The sequence below is a fragment of the Salvelinus namaycush genome, chromosome 16, assembly GCF_016432855.1.
Source record: "Salvelinus namaycush isolate Seneca chromosome 16, SaNama_1.0, whole genome shotgun sequence".
In the NCBI taxonomy this organism is placed as follows: Eukaryota; Metazoa; Chordata; class Actinopteri; order Salmoniformes; family Salmonidae; genus Salvelinus; species Salvelinus namaycush.
Genome location: NC_052322.1, coordinates 38,041,623 through 38,059,718, shown reverse-complemented (window position 1 = coordinate 38,059,718; position 18,096 = coordinate 38,041,623). Strand labels below are relative to the sequence as shown.

Genomic DNA, 18,096 nt, shown 5'->3' with positions numbered 1-18,096 from the left:
TAGAAATATAATGGGAATCGGTTTGTTGTACAGTAGCTTTCAGAAAAAACTGTATAATTGTTTTGTGTGCTGCTGGGTGTAAACAGTGAGTTTCCTCCCTCTCACAGACCCCCAGCTTCAACCATGTGCGCCCGGAGAAGGGCCCCGTGTCCGGGGGGACCCGGCTGACAATATCAGGCCATCATCTGGACGCTGGTAGCACCGTCACTGTGTTCATCGCCCAGGAGGAGTGTCTGTTTGTTAAGTGAGTAGTCAGTCAGCTTGACCCCCCCTCGAAGGAATGGACTGTGGTAGTATAGTAGTGTAATCTGTTCTATCACACCCTGTCTGCACGTTACCTGTCTGCACGTTACCTGTCTATTGTTCTATCACACCCTGTCTGCACGTTACCTGTCTATTGTTCTATCACACCCTGTCTGCACGTTACCTGTCTGCACGTTACCTGTCTATTGTTCTATCACACCCTGTCTGCACGTTACCTGTCTATTGTTCTATCACACCCTGTCTGCACGTTACCTGTCTGCACGTTACCTGTCTATTGTTCTATCACACCCTGTCTGCACGTTACCTGTCTATTGTTCTATCACACCCTGTCTGCACGTTACCTGTCTGCACGTTACCTGTCTATTGTTCTATCACACCCTGTCTGCACGTTACCTGTCTATTGTTCTATCACACCCTGTCTGCACGTTACCTGTCTATTGTTCTATCACACCCTGTCTGCACGTTACCTGTCTATTGTTCTATCACACCCTGTCTGCACGTTACCTGTCTATTGTTCTATCACACCCTGTCTGCACGTTACCTGTCTATTGTTCTATCACACCCTGTCTGCACGTTACCTGTCTATTTTTAAGTTAAATTAAAACAGCATCATAACAGGGTGACAGCATGACATTTTCTTGAGTGTTGTTTCAGACAGTGAATGAACTCTGTGACACAATATGACACATCTTCTGTCTAACCGGCCACAGGAGGACCAACAGGGACATTGTGTGTGTGACACCGTCGTCCCTGTCTGGCTCAGGGCCTGCGTCAATCAAATTGTTAATCGACAAAGCTGAGGTCACCAGCAGTGACACACACTACATCTACACAGAGGACCCCACCATCTCCAGCATCGAGCCCAACTGGAGTATAGTGAAGTGAGTAGTGGTGATACCAGCTGCAGCCAAGCCTCCTCTCCCATCTTCTTCTCTCCTCTCCTCCCCTCTTCTCCTCCCCTCCTCTCCTCCCCTCCTCTCCACTCCCCACTCCTCCTCTCCTCCCCACTCCTCTCCTCCCCTCCTCCTCCCCTGCGATCCACCCCCCTCTTACCCTCCCCACTCCTACTCTCCCCTCCTCACCTCTCCTCCTCCTCTCCTCCCCTCTTCACTCCTCCCCTGCTATCCACCCCCCTCCTACCCTCCCCACTCCTCCCCTCTCCTCTCCCAGCCAACAGGCTGCAGGCTGGAACCTCTCAGCGCATGACCAGTGCCCTGGGAGATTCCTGAGGAGAAACTCAGCCCAGACATCCATTACTGGCTGTAATGCCTCAGGAACACTCTGAGATTACAACATGAGCCCCAAAGCTGCACCGAGACGCCCACACTGTCCCATTGTAGCCATTTCACCATGACACTAAAGCACAATAGACCGTATGGGGGATGATGTATCTAATGTATGTCCCATCCTAATCCATAGGACCCTTGAGGGGACTGTAGGCTCCCTCTTCTTCTGAATCTCAACAGTACTGTAAGATTAATCATACAAACAACATGCTGTAGACAAAAACACTAAAAGTCAGCAACATAGCAGCTCTGTTACACAGAAGGTCTTATTTCATTCCTTCCTTGTTGTCTCTCTGCCCATGTCACCAGGGTGCAATAACTCTCGTCTTAACCTCTCCACCATCATGTTTCTGCTTGTGTTTCAGTGGTAGCACCTTGATCACCGTCACAGGTACCAACCTGCTCACCATCCAGGAGCCCAAAGTCCGTGCCAAGTATGCAGGAATACAGACTACTAATGTAAGTGTTCCCAATATGAACATTCCATGTTTGCACTGTACCGCTCTGACTATTACAAATGGTTAACCTGTATAATGGCAACTAGCATCAAGGACTTACGCAGTAAGCTTTTGTTACTGTACACATTGTCAGTATTGTGGTTTTACACAGAAGTTTGTCTCATACTTGTTCCTGGTTTGACCCTCCTCTTTTATCTACCTGTCCAGGTGTGCACTGTGGTGAATGACTCTGTGATGACCTGTCTGGCCCCGGGTATCATTTACACCAAGCACCAAGCCCCAGAGTCAGGCCTGCACCCCGACGAGTACGGCTTCATCCTGGATCACGTGGCTGCGCTGCTCGTCCTCAACGGGACACCTTTCACCTACTACCCCAACCCCACCTTCGAAACACTAGGGAACTCTGGGATAATGGAGGTCAAGCCCGGCTCTCCCATTATCCTCAAAGTAAGTAGATTCCTTGTTTGGTTTCATTTTCTGTTACTTTTGTCTGTTGAGAGGAAGAAGGATCAAGCTCTAGAGAAGCCAGAGAGGTCATGTGAGACAGAACCAGTACAGAGACAACTTCCTTTCCCTACACATCTATGTACAAAGTCCCTGAGCTGAGGATAGAATTACAAGTCAGGATTGATAATACTCTAAAGACCCATACACTTTATTGTGTGTGTGCTTTCGTCTGATAAATGTGATTATTGTCCAACAGAATGTTTCTTTTGAAAACGAACAACATGTTTCTTCTGAAAACAGGGCAAGAATTTGATTCCCCCTGCTCCGGGCAACACCCGGCTGAACTACAGCGTGATGATTGGTGAAACGCCCTGTCTGTTAACTGTCTCGGAGTCTCAGCTGCTCTGTGATTCGCCAGACCTGACCGGGGAGCAGAGAGTTGTGGTAAGACCAGATGTCCCGCCCACCGTTTACAGTAGTTTGTGTATTTTATGTCAACAATAGCTTCGTGTGAGATATCTTTCATAGCCAAACTGCTCTGGCCATAATCCAGTCTTGTTATTTCTCTAAATATATTTGACATGTAGTTAAAACACTTTTATCTGTGCTATTTGGAAACATGCCTGACTTAGAAATTACATCTATAATCAATTCTATAATAGCTGTGTGGCAGTTTTTTGTTTTTTTTACTTGAATGCTAATCCACCAAATGTAAAGGTCAAAGGGTCATCATGCATTATGATTACGGCGGCCCGCTGATACAAGCAACTTCCCATGTAATCGAAGTATCTGTTGAATCCGCAGCTTTGGCGCATTATCATCAATGCCAAACAGGACTAGCTCTCTTTATTATGTACACGCCTCAGCGCACAATGATTTCAGCTGTTGCCTTGAGCAGTAGAGGTGAAAAATAATCATCTTGGATTGATGAAATGATTTTTTGATGGACAGACAACCGTTGGCGAGAGCAGGTGATTTAATTGGCAGAGGGCAGTCTGGTCAATCTGATTATTGCAAGTGTCATAAGTATTTATCCATGTATTCCTATACAGTGCCAGCTGTCAAGACAACCACGGCTCAGAATGATTAGAAGCAGGTAGATTTAGTCCTGGAGTGTGGCAGCTTGTTTACCTTTTGTATCAAAGGCATGGTCCTGATCTTATGGTATTGACTTGACACTAACACGCCTGGACGAGGTAACTGACTGTTGATTCAGTGAAACGCTCAGACTTTAATTTAATCCGATCAATAGAGTCAACTGTGGAGAGGGAGCATTTACAAATCAAAGCTGAGATGAAAGAGAGGGGGAGAGAGAGAGAGAGAGAGGTGATGGGTGAGGTGGAGTGATCTCCCTCCCAGGGGCAGGGAGAGATGGAGACACATAGCACAGTGAGAAGGCTGAGCCAGCTGTGTTAATGACCTGACACATAGCACAGTGACGGACAGACACACAGACAGCAGAGTGGCATTCTCCCTGTTCCCTTCCATCCAAACCACTCAATAATTAAAGCACACAGCCAGGAGGGGAATGGGGCGGTAAAGGTGAAACTCGTTAGCCAAACCCGTTGGAAGTCACCTGTGATTGGCCTGAAGTTTAGAAAGGAGATGTTAGAACCAGGGTCAAAACTAAAAACGTTCGGACATGTACTGTAACTCTGAGTCTGAGCTACATACAGTGTGCCTTCAGAAAGCATTCACACCACTTGACTTTTTCCACATTGCGAGGTTTTACATTTTGAATTCAGGCTGTAACACTGCAGAATGTGGAATAAGTCAAGGGGTATGAATACTTTCAGAAGGCACTGTAGTAATGAATTACAGGGCCCAATTTTTCCATCTCAGTAGCTAGGTTCAATTGGCGACAGATTGTCATGTGAATATAACAACATCTGCATAATAACAATATGATGGCTTCATCAAATTGACTGTAGTGCACATAAAAATTCCTATGTACTGAAGAGAAAAGAAATACACGTTAAATGGATTTCCATCGCATTTTCGACTCTACTGATGGTTTTCTCACCCCAAAATGTGTTGTATAGCGAGTGTGCCCACTCTGGTATTGGCAGGTGTGCTCAAGCCAACAGTACGCAGGGTGCAGATTGAGCGCTGTTGGCGAGAGCGCACGTATAGCCTACATGATGAGATTATGGATAAAAGAGCGAGATCATTTGTATTTGTCAAACGGCAGACGAGCACGGATGATCATGTCACCAGAATAAGACCCTCAATATTTATTGGGAAGGAGCGTCAAGCTCATCACCGTGTACTTTCACCACCCTGTGAAGTTCATCATAACTTATTTCATCTGTAGCCTAATAAACGGCATGCGTAGTGGGAGGAACACACAACAAGTTTACTTTGATATGATGGATATTATATCAATATTTGCACACAAAAACGTTTCCACTGACATTTCTCACATAATTAATTTTACAGACACAAAAAGATCCCACCTTGTCTAGCGTATTTTGTTTTGTCGACATTTGGAAAGTTTACTGAAAAATGTTCTGTTTCCATCAGGTCTGTCATGATTTTTTTTATCTGACACTTTACTGCACTTTACTCGCATAAAAGGTTGGATGTGTTTCTCCTCCAGATCGTGGTGGGTGGTTTGGAGTACTCCCCAGGAACACTACACATCTACTCCGACAGCACCCTTACCTTACCGGCCATCATCGGGATCGGAGCGGGAGGAGGGGTGCTTCTCATCGCCATCATCGCCGTGCTCATCGCCTACAAGAGGAAGACCCGGGATGCTGACCGCACCCTGAAACGCTTGCAGCTGCAGATGGACAACCTGGAGTCCAGAGTGGCCCTGGAGTGTAAAGAAGGTAGGAGCACCGGTCACTATGACCTTCTCCTATTGCTCTCCTCTCCTATCCTGTCCATATCCTATCCTATTTCTCTCCTATCAATCATATTTCTCTCCTATCATATCCTATTTCTCTCATATCTAATCCTATCATATCCTATTTCCCTCCTATTATATCCCATTTCTCTCCTATCATATCCTAATCCCATCCTATCATAACCTATTTGCCAGGCCATCATTGTAAATAAGAATTTTGACTTAATTAAAAATAAAGGTAAAATATCCTTTTCACCGTGGCCATTTAAAAACAGTTCTATGTTCATCTGAATGCTCTTTGCTCATACGTTTCCGTCACTGAAATGACACCAGCACTGCTCATGGCTTTTTCTCAAGCAAAGATTGCTTCATGGAAGTGAGCTGAAACATTGACTGGCAGGGTATTTTGATATGCTCTTATCAGAGAACTGCGTGTGCTTTTGAAGATTAGTGTGTTATCAGCATTGGCCTGCTCTGAACAGTTGTTGCTATCGTGTTGCTCTTATAGTAGGTACAGTACAAGTCAATCACTCTACATTCTTTACAATATATTTTCTGAGATGCTTCGCTGACTCAGTAGAAGGTAACCAGGCAACCACAGAACTGACTGTGTACAGCAAGAGTGGGCAACTCCAGTCCTCCAGGGCCTGATTGGTGTCACACTTCTTCTCCATCCCTAACAAACACAGCTGATTAATCAAATTGCATTTTAAACTGAAGATCATGATTAGGTGATTATTGGAGTCAGGTGTGTTAGCTGGGGCTGGGGCAAAACTGACACCAATCAGGCCCTCGAGGACTGTAATTACCCACCCCTGGGGTACAGTATGAGGATGACCAAAATATGCTGTCCATTAATCGGTAGAGGGCAGTCAAGTCTTATAAGCATTTATCCATGTATTCCTATACTGTGCCAGTTGTCAAGACAATCACGGCTCAAAATGATTAGAAGCGGGCAGATTTATTCCGGAGTGTGGCAGTTTATGGTATCGACTTGACACTAACATGCCTGGACGAGGTAACTGACTGTTGATTCAGTGAAACGATCAGACTTAATTTAATCCAAATAATAGAGTGGGGCAGTTGTGGTCATTTTTTCGAACCACATCCTGTCAGGTACTCCCCCCCGCTCCCCCCACACAAAATGGCCTTTCTGTGTTCTTCCTGACCATGCGCTTCTCCTGTGTTTCTCTGGGATTATATTAAAATGGCAATTTTTGTATCTTATGCTTCTGTCAACATAGCATTCGCTGAGCTACAGACAGACATCCAGGAGCTGACCAATGACATGGACGGAGTGAAGATCCCCTTCCTGGAGTACCGCACCTACACCATGAGAGTCATGTTCCCCGGCATCGAGGAGCACCCCGTCCTCAAGGAGCTGGATGTAAGTGTAAGAGAACTAAACTAGAACTTGTTCACTTCACTGCCTTGTGCTGCTGTCTTCACTTGTGTTGTCTTGGTAACTCAGTAAAGTATGCTTTCCTGAGGTTCACTTGTGTTGTCTTGGTAACTCAGTAGAGTATGCTTTCCTGAGGTTCACTTGTGTTGTCTTGGTAACTCAGTAGAGTATGCTTTCCTGAGGTTCACTTGTGTTGTCTTGGTAACTCAGTAGAGTATGCTTTCCTGAGGTTCACTTGTGTTGTCTTGGTAACTCAGTAGAGTATGCTTTCCTGACGTTCACTTGTTGTACTGTAACTCAGTAGAGTATGCTTTCCTGAGGTTCACTTGTGTTGTCTTGGTAACTCAGTAAAGTATGCTTTCCTGAGGTTCACTTGTGTTGTCTTGGTAACTCAGTAGAGTATGCTTTCCTGAGGTTCACTTGTGTTGTCTTGGTAACTCAGTAGAGTATGCTTTCCTGAGGTTCACTTGTGTTGTCTTGGTAACTCAGTAGAGTATGCTTTCCTGACGTTCACTTGTGTTGTCTTGGTAACTCAGTAGAGTATGCTTTCCTGAGGTTCACTTGTGTTGTCTTGGTAACTCAGTAGAGTATGCTTTCCTGACGTTCACTTGTGTTGTCTTGGTAACTCAGTAGAGTATGCTTTCCTGAGGTTCACTTGTGTTGTCTTGGTAACTCAGTAGAGTATGCTTTCCTGACGTTCACTTGTGTTGTCTTGGTAACTCAGTAAAGTATGCTTTCCTGAGGTTCACTTGTGTTGTCTTGGTAACTCAGTAGAGTATGCTTTCCTGAGGTTCACTTGTGTTGTCTTGGTAACTCAGTAGAGTATGCTTTCCTGAGGTTCACTTGTGTTGTCTTGGTAACTCAGTAGAGTATGCTTTCCTGAGGTTCACTTGTGTTGTCTTGGTAACTCAGTAGAGTATGCTTTCCTGAGGTTCACTTGTGTTGTCTTGGTAACTCAGTAAAGTATGCTTTCCTGAGGTTCACTTGTGTTGTACTGTAACTCGCTGCCAAAAAAAGAAGGGAATAAAACTAAAGCGATAGATCCTTTTTTTTTTACTAAAGTCAGTAGCCAGCAGCTCTCTTAGTGCCGAGCTTCAGAGAAACCTCTTTTCTTTTTTTAACAACCTTATTTCTTTTTCATTTCAACCTGAGGCTGAGTCAACCCAGGAGCTCCACCAGCCCTCCATAGACTACTTGTCTAGAGACTGCCGCAGAAATGTTTTGAAAATAGTCAGCATAGAGAAATATTTGAAGTCACTAGAGCCACGTTTAAGGTGCTCCGTGTAATCCTCAAACTAATAACAAACCATTTTCTTTCCGCCTTTTTCTATTTACACATTCCTTCCCTCTCTCCTCTCTCCCCTCCCCTATTCTCTCTCCCCTCCTCTCTCCTCTTTCCCCTCCCCTATTCTCTCTCCCCTCCTCTCTCCTTTCCACTATTCTCTCTCCCCTCCTCTCTCCTCTCTCCCCTCCCCTATTCTCTCTCCCCTCCTCTCTCCTCTCTCCCCTCCCCTATTCTCTCTCTCCTCTTTCCCCTCCCCTATTCTCTCTCCCCTCCTCTCTCCTTTCCACTATTCTCTCTCCCCTCCCCGATTCTCTCTCCTCTTTCCTCTCCTCTCTCGTCTCCCCTCTCCCCCTTTTTCTCTTTACACTTTCCTTCCCTCTCTCCTCTCTCGTCTCCCCCCTCTCCTGTCTCCTCTCTCCTTTCCCCTATTCTCTCTCCCCTCTCCCCTCCCCTATTCTCTCTCCTCTTTCCTCTCCTCTCTCGTCTCCCCTCTCCCCCTTTTTCTCTTTACACTTTCCTTCCCTCTCTCCTCTCTCGTCTCCCCCCTCTCCCTCTCCTCTATCCTCTCTCTCCTCCCCTATTCTCTCTTCTCTCTTCTCTCGTCTCCTCTCTCCCCTCCCTTATTCTCTCTCCCCTCATTTCTCCCCTCTCCCTCTCTCCCCTCTCCAACTCCCTGTCCCTCTCCCCACTTAATAACCCTTTGGACCTCCTTTTGTGTATTCCCTTCTCTGTGTCCCCCATCCCCCTCCTCCTCCTGTGTCCTGTCCCTCAGTCCCCGGCCAATGTGGAGAAAGCCCTGCGTCTGTTCAGCCAGCTGCTGCACAGTAAGATGTTTCTGCTGACCTTCATCCATACCCTGGAGGCCCAGAGGTCCTTCTCCATGCGGGACCGAGGAAATGTGGCCTCTCTGCTCATGGCCGCTCTGCAGGGCCGCATGGAGTACGCCACCATGGTACTTAAACAGTTGCTGGCTGACCTCATAGAGAAGAACCTGGAGAACCGCAACCATCCTAAACTGCTGCTCCGACGGTGAGGATACATTAAAGATATATACACTACCGGTCAAAAGTTTTAGAACACCCGCTCATTCAAGGGTTTTTCTTTATTTTTACTATTTTCTACATTGTAGAATAATAGTGAAGACATCAGAACTATGAAATAACACATGGAATCATGTAGTAACCAAAAAAGTGTTAAACAAATCAAAATATATTTGAGATTTGAGATTCTTCAAAAAGCCACCTTTTGCCTTGATGACAGTTTTGCACACTCTTGGCTTTCTCTAAACCAGCATCATGAGGTAGTCACCTGGAATGCATTTCAATTAACAGGTGTGCCTTGTTAAGTTTATTTGTGGAATTTCTTTCCTTCTTAATGCATTTGAGCCAATCAGTTGTGTTGTGTCAAGGTAGGGGGGTATGCAGAAGATAGCGCTATTTGGTAAAAGACCAAGTCCATATTATGGCAAGAACATCTCAAATAAGCAAAGAGAAACAACACTCCATCATTACTTTGAGACATGAAGGTCAGTCAATACAGAACATTTCAAGAACTTTGAAAGCTTCTTCAAGTGCAGCGGTATATTAAACCCATGCTGCAGCTGTATATTAAACCCATGCTGCAGCGGTATATTAAACCCATGCTGCAGCGGTATATTAAACCCATGCTGCAGCAGTATATTAAACCCATGCTGCAGCGGTATATTAAACCCATGCTGCAGCAGTATATTAAACCCATGCTGCAGCGGTATATTAAACCCATGCTACAGTGTTATATTAAACCCGTGCTGCAGCATTATATTAAACCCATGCTGCAGCGGTATATTAAACCCATGCTGCAGCAGTATATTAAACCCATGCTGCAGCGGTGTATTAAACCCATGCTGCAGCGTTATATTAAACCCATGCTGCAGCGGTATATTAAACCCATGCTGCAGCGGTATATTAAACCCATGCTGCAGCGGTATATTAAACCCATGCTGCAGCGGTATATTAAACCCATGCTGCAGCGGTATATTAAACCCATGCTGCAGCTGTATATTAAACCCATGCTGCAGCGGTATATTAAACCCATGCTGCAGTGTTATATTAAACCCATGCTGCAGTGTTATATTAAACCCATGCTGCAGCGGTATATTAAACCCATGCTGCAGCGGTATATTAAACCCGTGCTGCAGCGGTATATTAAACCCATGCTGCAGCGGTGTATTAAACCCATGCTGCAGTGTTGTATTAAACCCATGCTGGATCGGTATATTAAACCCATGCTGCAGCGGTGAATTAAACCCATGCTGCAGCGGTATATTAAACCCATGCTGCAGCGGTATATTAAACCCATGCTGCAGCGGTATATTAAACCCATGCTGCAGTGTTGTATTAAACCCATGCTGCAGTGTTGTATTAAACCCATGCTGCAGTGTTATATTAAACCCATGCTGCAGTGTTATATTAAACCCATGCTGCAGCGGTATATTAAACCCATGCTGCAGCGGTATATTAAACCCATGCTGCAGCGGTATATTAAACCCATGCTGGATCGGTATATTAAACCCGTGCTGCAGTGTTGTATTAAACCCATGCTGGATCGGTATATTAAACCCATGCTGCAGCGGTGAATTAAACCCGTGCTGCAGCGGTATATTAAACCCATGCTGCAGCGGTATATTAAACCCATGCTGCAGTGTTATATTAAACCCATGCTGCAGCGGTATATTAAACCCATGCTGCAGTGTTATATTAAACCCATGCTGCAGCGTTATAGTAAACCCATGCTGCAGTGGTATATTAAACCCATGCTGCAGTGTTATATTAAACCCATGCTGCAGCGGTATATTAAACCCATGCTGCAGCAGTATATTAAACCCATGCTGCAGCGGTATATTAAACCCATGCTGCAGCAGTATATTAAACCCATGCTGCAGCTGTATATTAAACCCATGCTGCAGCGGTATATTAAACCCATGCTGCAGCGGTATATTAAACCCGTGCTGCAGCATTATATTAAACCCATGCTGCAGCGGTATATTAAACCCATGCTGCAGTGTTATATTAAACCCGTGCTGCAGCGGTATATTAAACCCATGCTGCAGCGGTATATTAAACCCATGCTGCAGCGGTATATTAAACCCATGCTGCAGCGGTATATTAAACCCATGCTGCAGCGGTATATTAAACCCATGCTGCAGCGGTATATTAAACCCATGCTGCAGCGGTATATTAAACCCATGCTGCAGTGTTATATTAAACCCATGCTGCAGTGTTATATTAAACCCATGCTGCAGCGGTATATTAAACCCATGCTGCAGCGGTATATTAAACCCATGCTGCAGCGGTATATTAAACCCGTGCTGCAGCGGTATATTAAACCCATGCTGCAGTGTTATATTAAACCCGTGCTGCAGTGTTGTATTAAACCCATGCTGCAGCGGTATATTAAACCCATGCTGCAGCATTATATTAAACCCATGCTGCAGCGGTATATTAAACCCATGCTGCAGCGGTATATTAAACCCATGCTGCAGTGTTATATTAAACCCGTGCTGCAGCGGTATATTAAACCCGTGCTGCAGTGTTATATTAAACCCATGCTGGATCGGTATATTAAACCCATGCTGCAGCGGTGAATTAAACCCGTGCTGCAGCGGTATATTAAACCCATGCTGCAGTGTTATATTAAACCCATGCTGCAGCGGTATATTAAACCCATGCTGCAGCGTTATATTAAACCCATGCTGCAGCATTATATTAAACCCATGCTGCAGCGGTATATTAAACCCATGCTGCAGCAGTATATTAAACCCATGCTGCAGCGGTATATTAAACCCATGCTGCAGCAGTATATTAAACCCATGCTGCAGCGGTATATTAAACCCATGCTGCAGCGGTATATTAAACCCATGCTGCAGCGGTATATTAAACCCATGCTGCAGTGTTATATTAAACCCATGCTGCAGTGTTATATTAAACCCGTGCTGCAGCGGTATATTAAACCCATGCTGCAGCATTATATTAAACCCATGCTGCAGCGGTATATTAAACCCATGCTGCAGCATTATATTAAACCCATGCTGCAGCGGTATATTAAACCCATGCTGCAGCGGTATATTAAACCCATGCTGCAGTGTTATATTAAACCCGTGCTGCAGCGGTATATTAAACCCGTGCTGCAGTGTTATATTAAACCCATGCTGCAGCGGTATATTAAACCCGTGCTGCAGCATTATATTAAACCCATGCTGCAGCGGTGTATTAAACCCATGCTGCAGCGGTATATTAAACCCATGCTGCAGCGGTATATTAAACCCATGCTGCAGCGGTATATTAAACCCATGCTGCAGTGTTATATTAAACCCATGCTGCAGCGGTATATTAAACCCATGCTGCAGTGTTATATTAAACCCATGCTGCAGCGGTATATTAAACCCATGCTGCAGTGTTATATTAAACCCATGCTGCAGTGTTATATTAAACCCATGCTGCAGTGTTATATTAAACCCATGCTGCAGCGGTATATTAAACCCATGCTGCAGTGTTATATTAAACCCATGCTGCAGCGGTATATTAAACCCATGCTGCAGTGTTATATTAAACCCATGCTGCAGCAGTATATTAAACCCATGCAGCAGCGGTATATTAAACCCATGCTGCAGTGTTATATTAAACCCATGCTGCAGTGTTATATTAAACCCATGCTGCAGCGGTGTATTAAACCCATGCTGCAGCGGTATATTAAACCCATGCTGCAGCGGTATATTAAACCCATGCTGCAGTGTTATATTAAACCCGTGCTGCAGCGGTATATTAAACCCATGCTGCAGCGGTATATTAAACCCATGCTGCAGCGTTATATTAAACCCATGCTGCAGTGTTATATTAAACCCATGCTGCAGCGGTATATTAAACCCATGCTGCAGCGGTATATTAAACCCATGCTGCAGCGGTATATTAAACCCATGCTGCAGCGGTATATTAAACCCATGCTGCAGTGTTATATTAAACCCATGCTGCAGCGGTATATTAAACCCATGCTGCAGCGTTATATTAAACCCGTGCTGCAGCGGTATATTAAACCCGTGCTGCAGCGGTATATTAAACCCATGCTGCAGCGGTATATTAAACCCATGCTGCAGCAGTATATTAAACCCATGCTGCAGCATTATATTAAACCCATGCTGCAGTGGTATATTAAACCCATGCTGCAGCGTTATATTAAACCCATGCTGCAGCGTTATATTAAACCCATGCTGCAGTGTTATATTAAACCCATGCTGCAGCGGTGTATTAAACCCATGCTGCAGCGGTGTATTAAACCCATGCTGCAGTGTTATATTAAACCCATGCTGCAGCGTTATATTAAACCCATGCTGCAGCGGTATATTAAACCCATGCTGCAGCGGTGTATTAAACCCATGCTGCAGCGGTGTATTAAACCCATGCTGCAGCGGTATATTAAACCCATGCTGCAGCGGTATATTAAACCCATGCTGCAGCGGTATATTAAACCCATGCTGCAGCTGTATATTAAACCCATGCTGCAGTGTTATATTAAACCCATGCTGCAGCTGTATATTAAACCCATGCTGCAGCTGTATATTAAACCCATGCTGCAGTGTTATATTAAACCCATGCTGCAGCGGTATATTAAACCCATGCTGCAGCGGTATATTAAACCCATGCTGCAGCTGTATATTAAACCCATGCTACAGTGTTATATTAAACCCATGCTGCAGCGGTATATTAAACCCATGCTGCAGCGTTATATTAAACCCATGCTGCAGCGGTGTATTAAACCCATGCTGCAGCAGTATATTAAACCCATGCTGCAGCGGTGTATTAAACCCATGCTGCAGTGTTATATTAAACCCATGCTGCAGCGGTATATTAAACCCATGCTGCAGCATTATATTAAACCCATGCTGCAGCGGTGTATTAAACCCATGCTGCAGTGTTATATTAAACCCATGCTGCAGCGGTATATTAAACCCATGCTGCAGCGGTATATTAAACCCATGCTGCAGCGGTATATTAAACCCATGCTGCAGCGGTATATTAAACCCATGCTGCAGCGTTATATTAAACCCATGCTGCAGCGGTGTATTAAACCCATGCTGCAGCGGTATATTAAACCCATGCTGCAGTGTTATATTAAACCCATGCTGCAGCGTTATAGTAAACCCATGCTGCAGTGGTATATTAAACCCATGCTGCAGCGGTATATTATGTGATCTGGAGGCAGTGGTTTAAATCACTCCACCACCCTAGGCAGCGGTTTAGATCACTACCACCCTAGGCAGCGGTATAGATCACTACACCACCCTAGGCAGCGGTATAGATCACTACACCACCCTAGGCAGCGGTATAGATCACTACACCATCCTAGGCAGCGGTTTAGATCACTACACCACCCTAGGCAGCGGTATAGATCACTACACCACCCTAGGCAGCGGTTTAGATCACTACACCACCCTAGGCAGCGGTATAGATCACTACACCACCCTAGGCAGCGGTATAGATCACTACACCACCCTAGGCAGCGGTATAGATCACTACACCACCCTAGGCAGCGGTATAGATCACTACACCACCCTAGGCAGCGGTATAGATCACTTCACCACCCTAGGCCACACAGTGAGGCTACTTACTTGTAGAGACACAGGCTGAGGGCTCTCCTCTCACTCCCTCACTAGCACTTTGCTCTACTCATACACATGTTGTTGAATCTGACCGGTGTCTCATCTCTCCTGAAGGACGGAGTCGGTGGCTGAGAAGATGCTCACCAACTGGTTTACGTTCCTGCTGCATCGCTTCCTCAAGGTAAGGCAGTTTTAATGGTGCTCAGATAGTTTTTCTAACATAGGGTTAATTGAGGTTCAGAGCAGAGAGATTCGGATACTTAGCAGAAGATTGATGCTTGTGATTTGTTCACAAAAGGCCTGTTGTTTGGCTGAAACACCAGTAGCCCATAGCAACAGTGTGTAGTGTATTCTGTACCCGTTCTAATTTTGTTACCAGAAATTCTGTGAAATTATCGTTAATTGCTATTATTAGTGTAATGTGCGAGTTGTAATTATATTTCTGAGGTGGGGTTATTTGGCTAATTATGGTCCTGGTACTGTTTATTCTCACCCTGTGTGACCGCAGCACACAGCACGGCCACAGTGTGAACTGTATCGGAGAATCACTCTGGGGGCAGTTGTGGTAATTTTGTCTAACCACATCCTGTCAGGTGCTCCCCACCACCCAAAATGCCCTTTCTGTGTTCTTCCTGACCATAAGCTTCTCCTGTGTTACTCTGGGATTGGATTAAAATGGCCATTCACGTTAAGGACAAGAACATCAGGCCCATTGTGAGTTCAGGCCTGAAATGCCTCTTGGAATGTAGCTCTGGATGGCCACCAATTATATTTAAGTTACATCAGTGCAGATGTTAAAGTGTTCTGGCCATCTTCCCAGCCTCCCCAAGTAATTACCCTGAAATGTTTCCACAAGCCCTACTTAAACCTCTATTCTGGATTGGCTTCCACATATTTATATTCAGCTTGCATAGCAATATTCATCTTTCATAGCCAGGTTTGTCACTAAATTAACCAAAATATATATTTTAATGTGGGTTTTCATTACCTGAGGGTAGATATTATTGGTGAAGATAATGGTTGTAGAGTTTCTTATTAAATAACAAATGTAATGCCTTGTTAAGATTTATGACGTTCTCAAAACCGAAGAAAATAGCAAGTTAGCATGTTCAACATAAATCCCTTAAGTGAACAACAAATTATTGAGGATTTCATCTCATTGGACATGGTCTGGAAAAATATAGAATCTACTTGTTCGTTACTCTCGTTTGACTGGTTTTGAACTGAGACAACATTCTGGAGAGTAACTTGGAACCTGTAGTTATGATGTTAAGTGTGATGTCACCTCGACTGTACAGATTATTAAAACCACAGAAGAACATGAAATGCAGAAGAGCATGGACATCCTAGCATGAACAATCAGTATTACTGAATCCTGCTTAAACTCTCTATGTCTTACTTACATTGGACAATTGGGGGCCATTTGTGGGTTTTGAGGTTTCTGTTTTTTGAGTATGGATTTGGTTACTGGGTATTGGTTCCATTTGGTTACTGGCAGCATGATTTAGAAGCCTGGTAGATGGGTCAATCGTCCTCTGTGTCTGAGCTTGAAGGCCCCTCTGTGTCTGAGCTTGAAGGCCCCTCTGTGTCTGAGCTTGAAGGCCCCTCTGTGTCTGAGCTTGAAGGCCCCTCTGTGTCTGGGCTTGAAGGCCCCTCTGTGTCCAAGCAGCTTGAGACTCAGGATGACACATTGTAATTAATGATGTCAAAAGAATCGTCCCTAAGAACTAAATAATAGTGTTCCCACAGTATCACTGGTTAGTCATCAAACCCTGTAAGTGGGTAATTGGTAACTTCCTCACTGAAAGGGATGTGATTGCCTATTCCTCTCCCCTTTTCACACTCAGTTACTCCCTCCCTCTTCCACTTTTACTGTCTCTCCCTCTGCCCCCTGCGCCTCTCTCTCTCTCTCTCTCTCTCTCTCTCTCTCTCTCTCTCTCTCTCTCTCTCTCTCTCTCTCTCTCTCTCTCTCTCTCTCTCTCTCAGGAGTGTGCTGGGGAGCCTCTGTTCATGCTGTTCTGTGCCATCAAGCAGCAGATGGAGAAGGGGCCTATAGACGCCATCACAGGAGAGGCGCGCTACTCCCTCAGTGAGGACAAGCTCATCCGCCAGCAGATTGACTACAAACAGCTGGTGAGGAAGGACCCTCCTCCACATACACACAGAAACACACACCTCCTCTCTCACACCAGTCTCCTGTTTGATATGAGTGTTGTGCAATGGAGCCAACCCTCCCAGTCCCAGGGCAGCAAGATCAATCCATGTACTGATTCTCACTTAATGTGGCTCAAGAGGCAAAACAAACAGGTGGGAGAATGTTTAGCAGGCTTTGCCATGCAAATCACCTGACACGTTACTAAGGAAGTGAGGTGGGCCTTGGCTCCCTCATTGGCTGTGGGATCTCAGTGTAGGCAGTGGTAGGAGACGGGGCTATATGGGTGAGGTATCGCTGATGGAACGAACCTACTCAGCACTCAATCACACACTGACCTGCTGCGGGCCACTAATGATTCAAACAAATCAAGCAATTTATTGTCTGCCAATAAAACAAACCCTTCCCACCACATCGCTCTCTCTCCCCAACGAGGCGGCCAAGCAGTACTGCCAGGAAATACTACACTTGAACAATTAATGATTTACTCACCGTCAGCAACCCATTGACTTCCACATAAAAGCGTCACACCCAAGATTGGCGAATGAAACATCAAAACAGTACAGGAATTCTCCAAATATATCCTCATATAAATTATTTATATGGAAAAATAGCAATACGCTGACTTGGTAGGATGCAATGCTAGCGCGCCCACTCCCACCACTCAACTTCTCGATGAATCAGCTGTATACTGCCTGCTTCCGAGGCCATTCGTCACTCCCCATGCGACCACACGGCTGGTACAACACTGCAGCATCAACTCAGGACAGGGTCATCTCTGCCTCTTTCAGAGGGATCGGTAGACAGATTAGCAGATGTCACAGAAATTAGCTCTATATAGGCAAATGCTCCCGGAGGAGCTCTCTATCTCTGGCCCTAGGGGATCTTCAGTACAGGACAACGCTATTCACCTTATTCTGGAACGTCACGGTGATCGCGGCGAGTTAGTTGCAATTGTGCTTCTATTTCCAGCAACATTCGCACGACGCAAGCGCATGCAAAAGTGGTACTTTTAGTTGAGAGCTTGATAGTTTCACACTGACAGAACTGCCCAAAATCCTAAAATCAATCAACATGACAAGCATTATATGTTCAGTACGAGGCTGTCACAATAATTGGATGAACAGGGGGAAGATTTTACAACAGCAATGTTTTGAAAACCAGTCTTTGCGGCTACATAAGGCAAATAGGTGGGCGGGGCTACATAAGGCAAATAGGTGGGCGGGGCTACATAAGGCAAATAGGTGGGGCGGGGCTACATAAGGCAAATAGGTGGGCGGGGCTACATAAGGCAAATAGGTGGGCGGGGCTACATAAGGC

At 45.2% G+C, this 18,096-nt stretch overlaps 1 protein-coding gene across 1 annotated transcript in view; it reads left to right on the top strand.

Moving 5' to 3' along the window:
• The window catches only part of LOC120061418 (plexin A3-like), a 169,897-nt gene that overhangs the window by 132,057 nt on the left and 19,744 nt on the right, over positions 1-18,096 (top strand). The window contains exons 15-24 of the mRNA XM_039011213.1: positions 108-244; positions 975-1,145; positions 1,916-2,009; positions 2,216-2,455; positions 2,756-2,899; positions 5,055-5,289; positions 6,551-6,693; positions 8,766-9,022; positions 14,739-14,805; positions 16,611-16,757. Coding sequence (XP_038867141.1) covers positions 108-244; positions 975-1,145; positions 1,916-2,009; positions 2,216-2,455; positions 2,756-2,899; positions 5,055-5,289; positions 6,551-6,693; positions 8,766-9,022; positions 14,739-14,805; positions 16,611-16,757 — 1,635 coding nt within the window. The remainder of the gene's footprint in view (positions 1-107; positions 245-974; positions 1,146-1,915; positions 2,010-2,215; positions 2,456-2,755; positions 2,900-5,054; positions 5,290-6,550; positions 6,694-8,765; positions 9,023-14,738; positions 14,806-16,610; positions 16,758-18,096) is intronic.